Source organism: Epargyreus clarus, unplaced genomic scaffold (assembly GCF_041222505.1).
Source record: "Epargyreus clarus isolate Ecla_fem2 unplaced genomic scaffold, WU_Ecla_fem_2.2 ptg000015l, whole genome shotgun sequence".
Classification (NCBI taxonomy): Eukaryota; Metazoa; Arthropoda; class Insecta; order Lepidoptera; family Hesperiidae; genus Epargyreus; species Epargyreus clarus.
This window is the reverse complement of record NW_027332223.1, coordinates 14642186-14663766: the sequence shown is the minus strand read 5'-3', so window position 1 is coordinate 14663766 and position 21581 is coordinate 14642186. Positions and strand designations below refer to the sequence as shown.

Genomic DNA, 21581 nt, shown 5'->3' with positions numbered 1-21581 from the left:
TTTGAATTTTGTATGGAAACTTTGTGATATGCAAAACGATAGGTAGTAGGTACTCTTTAATATTCACGGGACAAGGACTTGAATTATGTTGCAACTTTTATTACCATAATTGCCCCATGTCGCTTTAATTCCATAATAGTTTGTTTTTTTTTAATAATTTTATTTATATCTGAATACTTTTCTTCGTTAAAAAGAGGTGGATGGTTCGACTCCGGTTAACCTGCGCTACGAAAACGAGCCTCCCTTTATTAGAGGCCTAAAATTTGTAAATGTGGGGATCAGGCCATTGTAACCTTCCAGTTTATTGTATTGTCTCGAGCGAGTCCTCCTCAGACTCAAGTCTGGTGAGAGTTTGTTGAGCGTTTACAGATTTTCGAAAAAAAACGTACATTCCTTCTTACATCGGTAAGCAGTTAAGAGTTATATGGAGCTGTTCAGAAATTTATAAAAATAAACCTTCATCAAATAAGGTGAGGCATTAGTGACTTCACTAGTGGCATTGCAACTGTACATAGACGACTAATTAGTAATTATTAATAGCGACCAGATGCCACTATGCTTCATAGGTAAGTTTGTTTCATAAAAAAATCTGATCGTGTAATATCGTGTACCGCATTTATCTTGAATTTGTATAGCCACATAGTGCATCGACACGGAGCTACATTTGAAAATCAATAGTCCATTAGTGAGTAGCAAGGTCGGCCTTGCGTGTGCGCCCTCAAAACAGGCGATATCTTATCAGCACCATCATCGCGGCGAACCAGGTCGAATGGCGACACAGGGCTACCTCGAGTCCGCTTTGTTTGGCAATTAATTAGCTGGATCTTATATGTGTGTTTATCTCATTATCTTGCAGATTTATGGGTTCGTTAGGAACTCCCTATTAGGTAGTAAAGATTTAAACTATATTCAAAGGCATTCAATACCTTAATAAACAATTTTTACTCCTGTAAGCGCATTTGAAGGTTTGTGTAAAGCATTACGCGTGCAAAGTCTTGTTTGATTAATCCCAGTATGGTGATCGATGTGAAGATATTTATCAATCAGACACTAGACTAAAGATTCGTTTAGAGTTCTGCTTGCAAATTAATCTTGGGGTCCTAGTTGTGTCGTTCGCTAAGTTGCCAAGGTATCCATGTGCATTCCAGGACCGACTGTTCGCTAATTGATAAGAATCATACTATAATGAGACCATTTCTACGTCTGTGATTGGTATAACGCTAATTGAGCCTGTTTTTATCAATCACATACAAGGATTGAACGAAGATTAAAAATGCTAAACATAATGTAAGGAACAGGCTTGCTAACAAACCGGAAATGTTTCTATTCAACTAAAGATGTTATACCATATTTACGTTTCGGCTCAAGTCGTATGTGGAGCTTGAGACGTGATTTTGAATGGGCAAATTATTGTAACAGCTCAAGCATGATGCCTCTACCGTTTCATAATTTCACTTCTGACTTCTCTGACGCCAATTTATATGCAAAGCAGTAGACGGTACAGCCAACGCTCCTACGATATTGTAATCAATTTGCAAAATATCTTCTGACGCAACTAATTCGCCGCCAATGTTGATGTTTGTGGGCGATTCACGTGCTTTCTTTTATATAGTATCTTAATTTATGTTCGTTTCTTATTAATATTTATTTAATTATCCAGTTTATCAGGTGGCGAGCGTTTTCTTTTTGATCAATGTCTTTGGGTTAAGCTAGGTCTTTCCTTACGGTTTCGTCCGATTACACCCAAAAATTTTGTGAAACTACTTAACTAAAATAGTTGTCATATGGGATGTTTCGCGTATTGCGTATAAAATTCTTGAGCCTACAAGTAGGTAACATTGCGCTTGAACTGAAATTTAACATGAATGCGTTTAGATTTTTTTAGAGATTTATGCATTAAGGGTGTTTTATTGTCATTTCAGGACTTGGTAGAGTGGATTTACCCTCTATAGTATCAGGTATAACACACACACAAATTCAAATTTGCCAAAAAAGTACCAATTGTCTTAAGAAAATCGGCTAAAAATAAGCGTAGACAGAATACGCTATACTCACAATTACTTGGTTTAATATTGTTGTTGTTATGTAAACATTAAAGTTGGAATGCCAAAGCTGGCGATCACGTGCCAACGGAACGCGTGTGCGTGGAACAATGCCACTGTTTAATTTCGCCGTGTTTGCTAAGCTAACGGCTACGTCTAGCCGAAACGAGAAACAAACAACACCTGAACTTAGGTTTCTTCATGGCGACTGCTATGTTGATCGTTTGTAGCTGAATTCCGAAAAGGTTCCCTAAGCAGTAAGTTTTTTATGCGCGTTGTAGATGCCACTTTCTGTATGAGTATGGTGTAACATTGGTATTTGATTCTTGTTTTACTAGTTTCAAAGTATTGTCAAATTTAAACTTAAGAACTAATTTTAAACAAAAGCATTTTAGGTAGTTGTTTATTGACAGTTGTTTCTGTTTTTAAAAATTAAACAGTTTTTGTCTTATGCGTGAAATACATTAGGTACTTTAATGTGAAATGAAAATATTCAAAGTATATTTACATAATTATATTTGGGCGTGAGTATTATAATTAATCACTGGTTCGCAAGGTATTTAATTCATAAAGAACTGACCAGTTATACTCCATAACACGATTCTCTTGCGGAGTTCGTTGTCGTAAACATTAGGAATTTTTATGCCTCTAAGTGGCAAAATTATGTATAGTTGCCTCACAAGCAGACAACAACAATGTTTTTATGTAATCTCATGCAAATTAGTGGCTAATCTGCAAACGAAAGTGGTAATAATGGAGTTTCGCAGCAATTTAACATATAATGTGCCAGTAATATAGTCGTCTACAACATAATTTGCAATCGAATCTCGACATTTTGTTAATGTTTAAAACATAAAACAAATTTACTTTGAATAAGATAGCAACGAAGCTCACGATTGGCCTTTACAAAAGTGGCTATTGCTACAGAAAATATTAGATTCTTGCGTCGTCTAATGGATATTGGGTACATTGGGACATACTGGATAGCATTAGTGTCCGATTAGAAATTATCTTTAAGAACATAAGTTAATGTCTCTAAATACAAATAATTTTAGCTATTTATGTTGCGTGCTTTGGACAGCTACTAAGATAAGTTTACATACATCCTTACGTAATACAGGTGAATGATATATGAAGCAGAATTTAAGTAAGATCAAAGATCGAGTCCGTAACTGAACGTAAAAGCAGTAAGGTTGCGGCACTGCTACGAAGAATGTTCTCACTTCAATGCCCAGCTGAAGACGAACTTCTAGGAGTAATCTTCCTCTGTTACGAACTTTCTCCTCCTCTCACAAAAAATAGCTGTGAACCCTCTGAACCCAGGAAATGCATTGAAACTTATCACCAATGTATCTAAGAATCGAGCGCGCTCGGTTTTGCTTCATCTGGTATATCGGTTACGCCGGCGCCGGCTGTGACCGCTTCATAGGGCGGCGTAGCGTTAACAATGTGTAAGGTTAATCTATATGTAGTACCTATTATGTAAAGTATAGTTATAATACAAGTAAAGTAGGTTCAAAATTTGTACATTGGGCATATGTAACAAACAGGTATTATAAATACTTTATATAAATTTTCGCTTAGGCACTATAAACTCCATAACACAGCAAACACCATTCCTAAAAATAAAATACTTATTTTCATATCACGACCTCTGATTTGACCAATAGACGTCCTTGACATATTGCCGAACAGACAGCGGATGTACATTATGAGGGTCCCGTGTTTACTTTAAGGGGACGGAACCCTAAAAAGCCCTAAAACTATTTTAAAAGTATTGGATCAGCGAACGAGCATACAGGATATATAAAAGCAGTGATAGCCTAGTGGTTAAGAAACTCGATCGAGGGGTGCGAGGTTCAAATCCCAGGCACATCTCTGATTTTTCCAAAGTTATGTGCGTTTTAGAAATTAATTATCATTTGTTAAACTGTGAAGGAAAATATCGTGAGGAAACCTGCATACCTGAGAGATTTATAAAATAAAAAAATACTCAAAGATATGTGAAGTCTACCAATACACACTCGCCAGCGCGGTGGACTATGGTCTAATCTTTCTCATTATGAGAGGAGACCCGTGCCTAGCAGTGGGACAGTAATGGGTTGTTGGTGTGTGTGTGGACGAGCATACAGTCCACCTGATGGTAAGTGACTACTGCCACTCATGGACATCTGTAGTCAACCCTAGATAAGATTAGATCCTACAACAACAACAACAACAAATACTCTTTATTTGTACACCACAATACAAGATATACATAAGAAAATATTAGAGACGGTATACAAGAAGGCGGTCTTATCGCTAATGAGCGATTTCTTCCAGACAACCTTTGGACGGAGTTAAAGATATATGAGACATGTAGAAGGTAGATCCTATCTGAGGACTAAACTGAAATGCCTCGGAAAAGTATATCTTTTGCCACACCAACTAAAAACTTAAAAAAATATATAATTATAAATAATAATGAATTGCAAAATGGCGTTTAAATACAAATACAAATATGATACGGCGAGTGATATGTTATCACGACACAACGGTGCATCGTAATGTCGTAATACACTTGTTTGGTTTAGCGACAGCTATGTTAATGAGGTCTGTCGTAGACATTTAGATGTAACAGTAATATTTATAATACTAGTTCTTTAACTATTCATTATAATGTATGGACCACAGTTAACTGCCTACGTGCATATATTAAATAAAAGCTATCATCCACTGATTACTGTCATAATTCTTTCTAAGTATGTTGATGAACTCTTTACATGAGTTAAGATGTATTATTATGTAGTAATAGTTAGAGAAATGGCGTAAAAACATAATAACTTGCAGTTCTAATGAGAAATGGAGTTACAGTTACGTAAGGTAATAAGAAACAGTTCTTAAGCGACAGCGCTTGCTTTAATGAAAGCAAACATATGCATATAATATATATGTATGTAGAACAAATGACGTTCAATTAATATTTCGCTCCGTTTTCGCATTGGTTTCATAAGAAGGGATTAAGATGAATGAAGTACTTAAAATTACATTGCCCTAATTGAAATAAATAAGTTCATGATCGATCGTTTGTAAAATATCACTGTAAAATGTCAGTAAAAAAAGTTGTAAAGTAACTATTTATTGTTATATTTTACATATGTTATATGTTTCATGCTGTAAAGGATCATATTAATATCATTGTACTAATGTGAGGTCTAAAACATATAAGTTTGAGCTGCCATCTTTAAGGTCAAAGAGAGTCTTTCTTTAGACGCGGCGCGGTTCGTGTCTTCACGGTTAAAGATAAGTGAGTGTGTTAAGATTATCCCGCTGCGATAGTAGGAACTGGTGCAGATTCTGCGAAGTTACGAAACGTTTTTTTATCTGACTTTTGTGGCCATTGTAGAAGCAACTGGTAAAATGATTATTTATATACGCATATTTATACATGTGATTTTATATTAGCTCTGATTTACGTCCTGGTGGTACAAAGGTGGTACCTATACATATATAAGAGATCGATAAACTCCAACACCGTTTGCGTTTGCCAGAATATCATAAATCTTACCACACCAAAAGAGCGAATGAATAGTTTAATGAAGTAGTCTTTTATTTTATATCCATCATCCATTTTACTCTTTTGACCCATGTTATTCACTTCAGTCTTAAAGTAAATTCCAAGCGCACGAAGTCACGGACGGAAGCTAGTTTGTTATGTTTGCGTATGTTCTAAGCCTGTTTAATGTTATGTGTCATAAATATATCCATGAACCCAACACACATTTCAAGACTATCGTTATGAGGCTTCTAATAAAACATTTTTTCCCATAAAGTAACGCAAATGTTCTCCTGGCATTCGTAACGAATATAATAATTCGTTTCGCAGCAAAAACAAGCAGGTCGTCACCGGGGTCCAAAATTACAAAATAACTCGGGTAATGTGCATTCCGCGGATGGTTCCAGGACATAACCACTTTTTCCGCGGCAGCTGCGAGCGCGGCGCGCGAGCAAAAACCGGGAATGTATAGCACGCGACTGCAACATTACTCTGGATAAGGTGCACGTCAGGTGTTTTGTTGTGAATTGTTTATACAACACCTTTTATTCTTTGTTCTCCTGGTACCGAAATGTTTTCTTATTAACAACGGAAAAAGGAACGGGGAATGCAGGATAATTGAATTGACTCATACAGCGCAACGGCTTTCGATTTATAGACAGGGACGGGGAGATAATAGTCCTTGATCATTCATCTAGAAAAATATGGAGATGATACATAAGAATTCAGCGTGTGTGTGAGTGAGTAAATGCCTCACTTTTTATAATGATTTTATAGGATGAAAAATGGAAATAAATTTTTGTTTTTTTACTAATGACCGATATACAATTTTTATTATTTAAAATTAAAGGAACATGTTATTTCAAAATGTAAAATTCAGTAAGTATACTTAAATTAGCTGAAAATCTGGATAAGAATTGGAATCATATCCAAATCGTTGTATGCTATCACTACCCTTAAAAAAGTAAACACATGCCTTGTGCTTAACATACCTCTTAGACAACAAGGACCTTTTTTAAATTATTTTATTTCATCAGCAAAAACAAAAGGCATATTATTAGCATTGTAATCAACACTCGTTTTGCGTTAGCTAATAGTTTTATCAGCGCCTATCGATTCGTTGAATTGTTTGCTTCTCAAATGTACAGCCCACGTGCGTCGAAACGAACCACGTCGTTTTATGACGTCATTGTTTTTATAGCAGAACAATTACGTGTCGGGTTACGCTATTTCACAGATGATTTAATATGCAATAGCAAGTTTTTGTAACAATTTCTATAACAATTGAGATCGGTAAGACGTGTAGGCTGTTTTGTTGCTATTATTAATTCGAGCGTAATATTGATGTAATCAATCGGCGTGCAGGTTTTGAACAGCTTGTGTTAATATGATATCATACGTAACGTAATATTCCGGTACGATACAAAAAGTATACGGTTTTCCAACAGATATTGGTCTTAAAACTAACCGAAACAAATATACGTTTGGTCCGACTTTTACAGAAACGTATACATTTTCCCGTTACATTCAAAACTGATACGAGACACTTTAGGGTTCGGTTACCGAAACAAAAGAACATATTCGGTATCGGTAGAATGCGGGAATGCAGAGAGCACGTTGTGCAGTGAGCTGCAAATTAACCGAACGGTATTTCACGTTTCACGGAACCTCGCGAAATGCAGATAACAGAAATCGTATAGAAATGGTTCATAGGCGTGGCGCGTTTGTGCGGAAAACCAACAGTTATGTAGCATCTTAGATGTAACATTAACATAACTATGGCCATGATATGAATAATTGTGGTTGGATTCATGTAAATGTAGTGAATAAATCTTAATGAATAACATATTCATTAATCTTATTACTTAAATAAAGATATTACTTTTTATCGATAACAATTCTATGCCGTCTCAATGAACCCGAGTTGCTTTTCACAAGATCACCGACTCAAATATTTTGACCTGGAAAATTAATGGCAAAATTTTGAACTCATAATAGACAATTGTAATAACGTATATTAGTCGTTTTCACCAAATCAGTCTTGTGGACATTATATTTTTCATAATACTTTTCTAAATAATAAAGTGCGTATCCGTATTTCTCATAAAGGTTTTTCCAATCGGTTAACTTAACTTATTCATAATCGGTTAACTTAACTTATTCATAATGCCACTGGATATAATCCAGTGGCATTATGAATAAGTAATCTTATTTCGTCGACCCCGAGTAGATTGGGAGCAAGGATAGATAACGATAATAAATTCAAGTAGATGTCATACCGGACATTTCTATACGACATCTGATCTGTGGCGGGATGTTCGTATCTTTGACACGTGGCCAGTTTTTGTACAATCGCAGAAATAACGACGCGGAACGAGTTATTAAACAGTAAGGTTCCTCTTTAACTAACGGTTCATTTTCCTAAAATATTATTTGAACTTCAATTCACATGTTTAAACGTTTGTGTAAGGTATGTTGACATTTTTTCGTAAATGTAATTACATAAAAATAAGTTTACTTCACTCAAAAATTTTGTCGACATGCATTCCATATTGACAAAAACTTATTAATATATTCGATTAAGGAGTCAGAAAAGTACGACTTAATGAGATGCACCTGTATTATTCTATATTCATCTGGATCCATTACAAATTCCCTTTTTCTGCGTTAGTCAAAGACTTAACCACCTCTGATTGGTTGGACTAATATATTTAGCTCACTATTCAGTGCTGCCACTATGAGTATGTCCGATCTCCTAGCTTAGTATGCAATACATTCTTCATCGGAATCCTCGAGATCCTGAAAAAGTGTAGAGACTCGTGGTTGGCAGACCTTCGAAGAATTGGCACTGCGAACTGATATTATACATATTTTTTACCTGCATATACATCTATTACATACATATATACATATATTTCTAATTCACAAGAAGCTAAAACGTAAGAAACATAACCATCGACCTTAAAATCATACAGTAACGTATGTTATAACGTTACGGCAGGATGGCGTCGTCACGAGCGACGAGGGTGAACGCACTCCGCAAATATAGTGACAGTGTTAAATAAATCTTGGTATTTGAACATCAGAATGAGCGATAAAGTGCACTTAGTGGTCGTATGAATACAGCACGGATTTCAGCCGGGCTTCGAACTGGAATTTTTGCTCGTCTTTTTGCATTCCTTGATTAAAGCCTGATTGTTTGTTTTGTTCCTAAGCCTTTACTTTGTGACTCTTCGTTGCGATGCGCTGGATGACTCTTGTTGCTATTTAAGATTGTAACTACCAACTTACGGTTAGTAAACACATTTCTAAAGTTTACTGAAGTGTAAACTAACATACTTCATAAGAGGTATTTGCAGTGCTATTTACAACGCGTTCAAGTGTCGTCTAAATCAAATTGTTATTGGTCGGCTACAAAGTTTCGATGTATGTATGATCGGTTTACGGCATTATTATGCGGTACAACTCATCGTTGTTCGACGCTGGAGATACCTCGCTACTATTTCTGCCTTAAAATAGCAGTGGTAAACGCTTATATGTTCTTATTTGATGGGTAGTAAGGTAATGACATTTCCTTGAGACATTCTAACTCTGCCCGTAGTGCTAGCAATTCACATTTGATCTCCTGTAGATGATCTTGGGCAGCTGTGGTTAACATTACGCGATGTAGTCCGCGTAATGTTAACCGCTCATTTGAAGCGATAATTTAAAGAAAACTCCTATTGGTTTTTGGAACTGGTTGCACTTGCATCACTTGCTGGTCACCCATTTTAAGTAGTCATTGCGGCCACTAACAATTTAACATTAGCTGCAGAACCGTCATCATACTGCATACATTTGATAGATCTATTACGAAAAAGAAGAGTAGAATCGTCAGTGTCGCAGTCAGACCGGAAATAGCAAATAGACAAGCAAATGTAACGGTGCAGTTGATTTGACTGACGGCAGACACGATGTTCTGGTGCGTGCGTATTGTTTATCTGCCCATTGACCTACAAAGCCGATGGCCTCGGCGCAGGGCCCGATTGCCGTAATGCAGGTTACTGCTACGTTGGATGCACCCGTTCGTGTGGAATCCGAGCAAATTTGTATTCGCCATAAAATTTGATAGAAAAGCAAATACAAGTTCTGATATCTTATTTAAACCTTACTACACCGATCAAACCAGGAGTCTAATCTGTACCGTCATGAATTTCCCAAAAACTTCTGTCAATTCAATTTTACGGGTGGGCGTAAAATATTTTGTAGAGTATGGTTTCGCTGTCAAATGGTACGTAGACATTAGTCTACTTGATTTATCATAAAATTGTTAGAAATGTATCAGGTCACTGGCCTCCTTGCGCATCGCGATGACGGCTAGATACGAGATGATTTGGTCACCAGAGTGTAACACAAGTACCCGTGTCATTCACAATGTCTTTAGCGCCTGGTTCCTTTATTTTCTCCACGTAATAAGAAAATCCCAAGTTACAATGTAATTTCAGAATAACTACCATTATCTAAACTTGGTTAAAGATCCATTACAAAATATGAGTTAAGGTCGGATTTGAGACGGTATCTTATTCTAATATTCGATGCTATGACTTAATGAAGATCATCTTGTACTTAATGAAAATATATTTTCGTAGATTATTTATAAGAGAATACGCTTGTACACTACAGATTCCTTATAAATTATTATACTGAGCCACAAATACTTTTAGAATTGTTGATGGAAAACGTAAAATTCGTTAATATCCAAAATTAGAGAGTAACATTTGAACTAGACTTTCACTGAAATATACGTAAATTACTGACTGCAAAAGTTTAAAGCTATGTTGCATCCTTACAGCATAGTAGAAAGAATTTCATACAATTATTGCATGTTGCGAAAGTAAACAACGTCAGCATATTAGCATGCATATCATGTAAATCCTTAATAACCATGACCGGTTCGCGAACACAACGTAATGCAGACAATTAGGAATATGCTAATGTTTTACTGAAAGGAGATATTATCATAATAAAATCTGTCGAGCTCTGAAACAAGACGATAATGTATCTTGAACTTATACAATAATTTATCAGTGGTTTGAAATATGGCTGCTTTAAATATGCGTAAATGAATTATTTTGCTTGGTTGGTTAATATAAACATATTCATTTACTTTTTCTATGATCCAATATCCCACTATATCTAGAAGCACACGAGAATACACTTCATTTGATTGCTATTGATCATTACTGCTTACGGACATCTGCAATGATCTCCAAAAAAGTGGAGCCCTGAGACCTGCCATTGATGAATTGTTATTCCTGAGGATTAGGTTGGAACGCCTCGTTTGTCAAGTTTCCCGGCATTACCTCACTCTAGAGACCAGAACATACTCGCAGCAGTGGTTAACACTGCTGTTACGAAGTAGAATTAGAATTACGTTACATGCAAGACATTTATGTAAACAATTCAGAGAATAAATTAAAAATCATTCATCAGTTACATAACTGCCAATACAGAGTTAAGATACAAAGGAATTCATTGTGTTGGGGAGTTTTGATATTTGGTATAGAAAGAAATTTAGATGTATGATAATTGTTATGCTCATATTATATTGATGTACATTTGCAATTGTTTCAGATGACAGCAGCAGAGAAAAGGTCAAGACGGAACAAGAGGTAAGTCTATTCATTACATAAAGTGATGTCAGAACTAAGGAGAAAAATTGAATTGGTACTATTTATTAAGTAACTATATTATTACACCAACTATTCATAATGCGTATGCATTTCGCAATGGAATGTGATTTTTCTGTAGCAGAAAGCAAAGAGACGCAAAGGAATTTCATCACATCCACACATATACAAATATTGATGTGATGAAATTATTTTAGGTTAAGAATATATTTTTTAATATACATATTGGGAAAGCCTAAAAATAGTAAAAATGTTGTTTAAGGACTAAAAACAGTTCGCAAGGAACAAAAAATGTGAGTTTTCGGACGTCAAATTTGAGTGTTATAAACCTCCAAAACCAGCTTCAAATGTTTTTGTCTATCGATTTAGCTATAGAAAGCGCAAGAAGAGCGCTAAAGAGCAAGAAATTCGTAAAATAAAATTTAATCCAAAGACTTTAAGTTCAATTGATTTGGTATGTCTTAGAATATGCGCAAATTGACGAGGCAATCCACGTCGAACATTACCCACGAATCATACCGGACGATGTCTGGTCGCGCAAAAAAATATATCGCGCCGGTAACCCTTTGATGTCGACGAAAAAAGCAAAGCCGAGGTTAATGTCGTTCAAAAGTCGTGACTGAATGTTGGCCGAATAATCAAAATGATTGTCTTTTTTGGTGCACACATTAAGTTAAATGTTGAACGAATGTTGTCTGTTTGTGTCCCATCATCAGTTTATTGTGTCAGATTAGATAACTCGCAGCCGAAGTTGCATTGGCCTCTCAGTCGCTATCTCTGACCCAATTCAGTGGCTATCAGATGGCATAATTCTTTTCACAAACACTAGGTAATGGCGGTGTAATACCCATAATCTCACTGGGTGCGATAATTTCAGTTTGTTTGTAAATACATACCAAGTTTGAAATGTAACTGCTGAAAAGTGGGATATTTTAATTTGCACCAGAATAACCATATGTCGCATTAATAAAGATACGTTTCTGTTTCCCATATTTCGAGTATGCAATAAACAATAAAATAGAATTGGTTCATAAAACGCAACATTTCGCCAAAGTAGAAAAAGGTAGGCAGAAATTTACGTGTAAGGAAATATCAGCTATTAGGTACATGCGATTTTATTGTTTTTATCTCGAAATTGAATCGAAACAATACGACGTAAAGTGGTCAAATCGTCTCTAATTTAGGTATTGTCTAAATCCGCGAGTTCCTAAAGTTCTATGCTATGAAATGGAACATAAACTTCAACAATAGAATTGGCGAATCGCTAACCGCATAACGAGAGTGCACAACGAGGCGGTTACCGTCATTACGGATCCCGCAAGTTTATCTGTGCGCCCACAGCAGGTTGTAATCGAAATTTACGATTCGACCGCACTCGCCCGCGATCGGATCCGCCTGGCTCGCCGACGATTTACGACACATCCAAGCTAATCTAATGCTGCGACCAGATCAGCGTGTCTGGCTGACTGGTAAAACTTACAAACATACAACGCTAACGCGTAAAATTGGCATGTGTCTCTGAGTCGCATTTGTTTGGCGGTTTTGGTATAACCATATGATTTTCATTGAAGAAAGATACGAATTTTACCCGATGGGAAGCTGTTAATACTTCCCTTGAACATCTGTATGTCTAAGAATTCTTCATAATGTTCACAAAACTATGCAGATACGAGTAAAGTTAGTCATATCAATTGACAATAATGCGATAATGTTCTAAACATTGTCCTTGTTTTCAATTCTATTGCTTTAATTAATAGGAAGGTATAGAAAGGGATAGATCATTGACTCTATAACATTAAAGTTTTTAAAACAAGAATCCTCATTGGATTTCTTGTTTATGGGGCTGTAATCGTAATTTACGATTGGACCACACTCGCCAGCTATTGAATTCGCTTGAGTTTCTAAGGATTTACGATATCATCCACTTCTAGCTGCAGTTTGCACTGTTACTTTCTATTCAATAAGCGTTTTCATCTTTTGATGACATTAATTTGTTATTGATTATACCGTTATCGAAATTTACGATTGGACCACACTCGAGCGATCGAATGAGCATTAGTTTTCTTGTGGTTTATGACAGGTAATATGTTGCTTTAATAAGATAATGGAAAGATTTATTTTGATCTTTATTTTTATCTAACTAGTCTCTAACTCTCTATTTAGTCTTCAGAGGTTATGTTATATTGATGTTTTATTTAGATAGTTATAATCAAACAGATATTTTATTACATTTCGTATCATTCTCTATTTATCAGTGTATGATATTAAGCCTAGGTCAAGTATACAGTATAGCAACATTCCACGAGATCTGAAACGCGATGTGAGGCTAGTCAGTTTATTTCCTTGTGGGACAACTGTTTCCTAATCAGATCGTAGCCGGGGAACGGTGCCATCAGTGTGAGTTACGCGTGTTCCTCTCGCGCCATCAGTCAATTTGATGAATGCGCCACACTTGTCAACTGCGCCCGGCACTGTGGGAAATCCGGCTAGTTGGGGCAAGCACTTTGTTTTATTTTTAGACCTACCGCGATGTGACGACTTCATTCGGATTATGCATGACTGAGCACCTACAGGCCTTGGCAGAACTGTCTCATCAATTTACCTTGTACATGTTGACGTACTCTTCTTCGCCATTAGTGTAAGGTCGATATATTTGTTTTGACCAAAGTAACGTGTGTGGTTTCGTAAAACTAAACAGTTACGTTAAGTTTAAACACCATAATTTAATATACTTGTGTTACGGTGCTTAAGAGGATGTATGTCATTTTCATTACTGTCATAAACGCTAATAAAGTCTAGTTATAACGTGGGTAGAGGACATTTAGCTTAAAAGGATACCTGTTGGCCGTCGAACTCAGATCGGTGACTAATTTAAAGGAAGTTCTTCAATTTCTAAGTAGATAATTCTTGCTATCGCATTGCTAATTAGCTGATGTGTGCGGCTATATGATCAAGATATTGACATAATGGGATTATTATTGACTTGTAAAGGTTTTTGGAGTTTACTCCTTAAGAAACGATTTGAGTTATAAGGCCCGGTACGGAAATTTTATGAGGAGTAAAATCAAGTGTAACACGAAAAGTTGAGGCGTAACGTAGAAAGAGACAAACATATATATCTGTAGGATTGAACGTGTAAAAGAATGAGATGGAATACATTACACAGCGTATCTCATTCTCGGGGTCTCCTCTTTGCGCGATACTTCGTAGTCTCACTGTATAGTTCACTACCTCCAGTCTGAGAGTTGAATGTGTGCGTATGTTTGTACGTGTGTGTTGCGCGCCTGCGTATTACGATAATTACAGTATTTAAGAGTGATATTATAATTCAAAGTGAAAGAAATCAATCATCCTAAAATTGGATTTGTATAAATTGAACACAATTATTATTATTATTATTATTTATATTATTTTGTAACATACTTTATGTAATACGCATTATTGAAGTAATATAAATAATCCGAATAATTACAGATATATGTTTGTTTCTCTTATCATTTTAGCAGATGCGTTCATTTACCCTTTTTTCTATTCGATATATGTATATCATAATTATCGTTCGTAAGGAGTAAACTCCAATCGTGCGTCGTAGCTGACACACACACACTTTTTTTTTTATTGTTAGGTGTTGCCTGTACGTGAAAAATAGCGGGATTTTCATTTTTTGTGGTCGATCTACTAAAGGATGGACAATAAGATTACTTTGACATATTTTTAACCGCATCATCTTATTATATTAGTCTCACAATAGAAAGTATTGTAACTATTCGCTGAATGTGGTCACATAAAAAATGCAAAAGTAAATAACATGATCTTATCAAATTGTAGTTAGATTAGCGTTTCCCGCAAGATCAATGAACGACTTGGATTACTTTACGATGCACTAAAGTAAAGTAGTTTCCATGTTTAGTTATAAACAGTAGTTTTACAACTTGATATGCAAACTGAACACGATAATGTCTGACGGTGATGTGGTCTATAAAGCAGCTGCAAGTCTTATTTGTGATAGCAATAAAATTATCCGGTACCCTTTGGCAATCATCCCGCATATCTTTAATCGTAAAAATTTGCAGGGCTCATATTCAATTGTAACTAGTTTTCAAGGATGCAAGCAATCTAGGTTCAATCACATCGCCTGCGGTGAATGATATGAAACGCAATCGAGACGGGGAGCACATTCCTCCTCAGGTTTCATGGAACACGGCGGGTGCCTCGCGATTCGGTGGAGTAGCCTCGCAAAGTACAGGAAACGATGGAAACATAACTGAGTAACATGACCGGTTGGATTTTGCGATAAGGATCGTTCGGGCGAAAGTGAATCGATTATTGGTAACGATATTGGATTATGATCGTCGTGTATCGATATTGCAACCATTTGGAAAATCGAACCTGTTTTCTCTCAACGCGACGCTCGTGTCCAATAAGCATACAATGTAATGCGAACTTTCTGCAATTTTGCTTGGTATGCATAATCCGTATTTTTGGTTGTAATAATATGTCACGGAGCCTTATGATTCTGTTCACTGAATTACTTATATTATTTTAAGGCGTTATAACGATGTAGACAAAAATAGTCATGCTTGTAAATGGGAGGCAGGAGAGACAGGGTGAAAATCGATGTTATGGTCTGGGGTGAGGAGGCATGTACTGGAGGTGTGCTGATAGCTGATTAAAATATCTTTCATTCATGTATATTTTAAATATTGAACTCTGAACTAAAAACTTCAAACAAGTAAATAACAGTATAGGTTAATAGGTATATATAGATTATAGGTATAATAATAGGTTTGAGCTACATAATTATGTCGACGATGAGGGAATTTAATATCTTTTGATACAGCCTCTGCGAGGAATGACCTCTGCGAGGAATGTCCATTCCCTGAAATTAAGTACGGTACGTAACAAAGATGTTTAAACATGAGAGGAAGCGCCCGAGACGATGAATCAAGTTGAAACCATTATTGCAGTCTCTTTATCTGTCATATCAATGCATTAAACATATTTATACCTCTCATTTGCATGTAAATTGTCTTGCTTAAGTACGATAAATATGCGTTCTCCTTAACTTTACAGTTTAACCTCGTATATCGTTTTCTTTTCGGGTTAGTTTCTATCATTATGAATATGTTACTAGGGTTATCAATTAAGAGTGTTATTAGGAGATAAATAAGCTTTAGTATTAAATCCGTATCTCGTATTGTATACGTGATTCTTTGAAAATGTTTAATATTTATTGATTTACATATATTTTTTTTTAATACCGATGATTTTATTTCCATCGTCTCCGGTTTGATCTTAGGCTACAGAGATATAAATTTAGATATTCTTCTAGGGTTATAGCCGTAAATTGTTTCGTTCATGACAAGGTTCAGTTTTCATCCGCCGTTTGAGGATAACTTCAAAGCCATACAAATTTCAAAATTGTACCTCGCGGTCTCGTGATGGGGAAAAATATTACAATTCCATGTAATATAGCTGAAGACAGACGTAATATAATTAAATTTCGTTAAGTTGACAACTCTAAAAGTTACTTTGAAATAGCACCGTTATTGTTCATCAAGCAAGCTTTAGTGTAGAAATTATCGGCTCCATGGCACACTGGTAACTTAATCGATTAGTTGGGATCCGCACCCAACTGGTTTACGCATTAGCTGACACACAAGTCTTATTGGCTGATTAAATCCACTGTTTGGTTAACGACCTCACAACGTAACACATTAGTTAGGTTCATCGACAAATGGATGAATGGTCTAATATTAAAGTTACGGAAAAAATATCCGAATAAAATATTTCAACATATAATGTGGTCTACTTAGTATCGCAACCGGTCGAAGGGTTATCTAAAAGATGTTTAAATGATGCTCCTCTTTTACTTTACCTTACTTACTTTAGCTATGAATTTTTGGATAATTTTATGAAATGAAACCTTCAATGAAACATTATAATTATAAAAAAAGCGATGTAAATATTTTACATAGAGTCTGATTTATTATGTTCAAATAGGAGACGTGTTCTATTTGGACTTACTCGTAGTTACCGATGTCCATGGACTGGAGTAGCCGTTATTAGATGGTCTTTTTACACTTTTGCCACTTTCTGATACAAGGCTTGGTTGGAACTTTATTAAGTACCTGCTAGATATGAGTCTCTCCCCCTGCCTGGGTAAGGTTTTCTGCACCCATCATGCTTTGCACGTTTTGGGCACATAAATCAATCTATTGTAGTAGAGCTTTTGACTAAAGTTACTGTTGTCTTTTTTCAAATTTGACATTGTGTTCAGTGAGTCAGATCACAACAAAACAACGTAGGTGATGTAACGCTGACATCCGTTACGCGGTGTTGAATGACTTCCGGGGGAACAATGAGCTCGCATCGAAAATCTCATTTGTATTGTTTATGCTTCGTGCAAATTAATTTTTTCACGCTTTAACTATTTAATGTTATTATCCAGTAACAACGGTTAATTTGTGTTTTGGTTTAAATTAAAACGAGTATTAATGATGCGCCGTTCCAAATGCGTGTTGCCGGGTTCTAGGATTTTGATTTATTCGGGAGATTTTTTCGGGGTATAGATAGGATGTGTAAAGAGTACTTTTGGCTGAAAGTATTTTTGTATAAATATTTTAGTTGTACTTCCCTTTAACATATCAGTATAAGTACTTGAAGTATGTAAAGTTACAGACAGATGTTGCAATTTTATTTAAGGATTTATAAATTAATGTGTCCATTTATTTAAATCATAAAAGTTAAGCGAACTATTTCATACATAACTTATATTTTTATGGTAAGAAACCACTACTCTATTTCTTAAACATTAATGTTAGTCGCATATTATTTCTGCGAAATTGTGATACGATTGAGTTTAATTACAATAAAATAATATGTTTATTGGTTGTTACTACTGGATGGTTATTTAAATGTACGCAAGAATAAATTGTCCCTATTATCTGGGTTTCGTAGCATGTATGAAATGTGTCTGCTATTGTAACTGTATCATTACATAAAGTGGATGTAAGAAGAAGAGGAATTACAAATGTACGAGTAACTACTATTGCGTTTGTGTGTTTGTCGGTGTTGTCATTGTTTTTTTTGGGTACTCGTTTTACAGTGATAGTGTTACTATTAATCACTTAAGTGAAATAGAATTTACAGGTAGAATCCTAGTGTATTTTTGTCACGTTTTGGATCTTGTCTCTTTGGGTGAATTTTTGATTAAATTTGTATTAACATCACGGTGCCAAAACTTTTAAATTAAAATTTGATCAGATTCACATTACCGTCTCTATTAAAGACAATATTAACGTTCCTTTCTATCTTTAACAGAAGTGTCGAGTGAATTATTATTAAAAATAACGGTGGATTGAATATTACGTTTTAATGTATGTACCTTTGTAATGACTTCGCAGATTTCTGCATATGAATAATTTTGCTTTGTTCTTACTTTGTTTTGTAGCTATTGTCATACGTTATGCTGCATAGAACAATATAATTACACGTCTTGATTAACGGACGAACATTAGCAACAACGGCTTAACGAAAACCTGTCGGGCTCGGCAAGTGGGTCGTCTCCTTTATAATTACAATAAATTTTCATTGCAACGTAGGGTTGCCAAGTTGCGATTATCGTAACCGTCCTCCATAGATTAGTAAAGATTACTTACTCCTAACAAGAAAATGTAACCAGTTTAGAGAATTGAAATAGTTGCGTAAAAACGTTTTGCCACGTCTCCGTGCTAAAATGTCCCTAAAATATTTGAAATACTTAATTATTTATTTTGTAAATTACGCAGTATTAGTTATTTATTTGTAATTTTTCTCTAAAAATAGATTTTTTTATGGTCAAGAATTAAAAAAAAATGACTAATCAGCCGTATGTGGCTTCATTCAATTTCAAGACGGCGAGGTATCTTTACTTATCAAAGCCGTCCTCATTATGTAGGTAGTGCAGATTTCCCTTAGAAACTCTGCTGTGCTTTAATTAATTATATTATTGTTGCTTTATTGCAACGCTCATTATACCGTTATACGCTATACTCAATTAAGTAAATTATATAATTTTAACAATAATTTGTCAATAACTGTTAGAATACTGACCAGATTGCGATACGGATAGTTCCGGGTTTGATCACCAAACAGACATACCTAATGAGTTTCATAATAATATCTGTTATGAGTCTCGGAGTGTTTACATATGTGTTCAAGAACCTAGAAGCAGAAGAAGTAATGGTATTCTTACTATTCCTATACTATTTACGTATCAATGGGTATCAAAAATCTTTTACTATGTGGTAGTTTTTTTGTCCAAGCGACAATAAACCTGTCTAGTCTAGACTAGATTGGAACTTAACATCAGAGATTGTCTAGATCTAGAGTTAAAATAGTTTGTGTACAGATCACGTTGAAATTGCAGAGGAATGGCTCCAGATGACCGTAATAACACAACTCATATCAGATGGCTTAGTTGGCTCGTTATGCGGCGGTTTAACCGATCGGTTATTAGGGCGTCTCGCCCTCGGCTACCATTGAACTTGACATAGATTTGCGGCTTCCGCTTGTTTGCTGATTATTTACCTACTGTGTATAAATTATTGGTGTTGTATGAATAAACTACGATAATGATGTTGTGTGAACAAACTCTTCCAATATTCCAATCAGTATTTGAGCAACGTGGTGGAGTACGCTCTAAGTCTCTTCCAGTTGAAGAGACGGAGACTAGCAAAAAGTTGTTGCAGCCAAGACACTATAGGCACCTATATTCTGTGTGATTAAAGTTAAAATATTACGAGTATGTATTTGTATTCGAAATAGTAATTTGATATCAGTTCTATTGTACAGGCATATTTATTAAAAAAAGTTTTTATTGATAAAATTGTGCAATGATATACATAGTAAGAATGCTTTATCTAATAATTTCATCTACGGCAGCAATCCAACCATCAGACGGACCGTATGTTGCATCTCTTTCCTCTATCATCTTAAATAAACAAAACTTGTTATAAATAAACGTAACGTGTTATAAATAAGTAATTATCAGCACATAATTTCCTCATTGTCTCGTCTGTCGCCACTACAAATAACCAGAAGCGTTATCGCTATCAAGACCCTAGTCTGAGATAAGATCGCGGATAGGATAGTGTTAGAACAACCGTTACGAGATGATAGAACTTCTAATAGGTTTCAGGGTACGGCTAGTAATCATCGCGACAGTTAGATTGCTTTACCCTACGGTGAGGCCGCGTCCGTAAAAACAGGTAATTTACTTAAACACAACATGTTCGTGTTTATGATGTTGAAGCAGCAAATGAGCATGGAGTTCATCTGATGATGGATGGCAAGTGGTTACTGCTACTCATATTTATTCAAGTATTGAAAGATTTGGAATTCTACATCAGGTTATTAACGGATATGTTAGTATCTCTAAGACTAAGTTGAAATTCTTCGTGTAAGTACTCGTATCTCTGCCGTATCATATACCAACGAAATATAATATTGTAGTAGCCTTTTACACAGGAATCTAAGGTTGCTGTTACGCTTTATTTATATAAATTAATCAATTGTAGATAGCTACGCAACAAAACTGAAATGTGTGTATGTTAGATACCTTATTTGCTTAAAAACATCATTAATGATTTTAATAGAGTAAGAAATGATCATAATAGATTATCCTTTTGTACTGTTTGCAGTAATAACATTCTCAAATGGTTGCATAACTCTTTATGAGTATTGCTCAATGCCATTGTTATTTCTTTTGCGGAATATTAAGTGTAGTTTAATGAGCACCATTTAAATAACAGATACACCATGATAGCCTTTTCAGCCATCATCATCAATTGTGGCAAGTGCTCCATTTAAAATCTGATATTTCAAATGTCAGCGTACTCCCACTCAGCTCTGAGTGGTTAAGTTGGTTAAATGTAATCAGCTTAAAATTAGCGATAGTCGCACCATATTCGATTGTAGCGTCTGAAAAGGCACAACTAATTTTAAAAGCTTACAAAAGTTTTGGACTTATGTTAAAAAAGTATCTTCAATGTTACTTAAAATCTATCTTCTTAAGATAAATTAGATTTGAAAATCACTTGTTTTGGTGGTATTGGCATGGACATAAAGACTTACAGACCCAGAACAAGCTTAGGCATTCACAATTTAGGCATTGGTTTTATCTGAATTATGCAGAAACTATCTAAACTGCATACTGGTGAAAATTGAGATAGGAGGGTTTATTTACTTAGGATATACATAGACATTATTCTATATGCTACCACTATTCTGGGGATACCTTAATGCCAAGCTCGGATATCTCAGCTTTGAATATATTACTAAAGCTTTGCATCA

At 35.4% G+C, this 21581-nt stretch overlaps 1 protein-coding gene across 3 annotated transcripts in view; it reads left to right on the top strand.

The window, feature by feature from the left end:
- Positions 1–21581, top strand: part of spir (spire type actin nucleation factor) — a 179731-nt gene that overhangs the window by 31751 nt on the left and 126399 nt on the right. For all 3 annotated transcript variants that reach the window (XM_073081023.1, XM_073081022.1, XM_073081021.1), the window contains exon 2: positions 11191–11228. In XM_073081023.1, coding sequence (XP_072937124.1) covers positions 11191–11228 — 38 coding nt within the window. The remainder of the gene's footprint in view (positions 1–11190; positions 11229–21581) is intronic.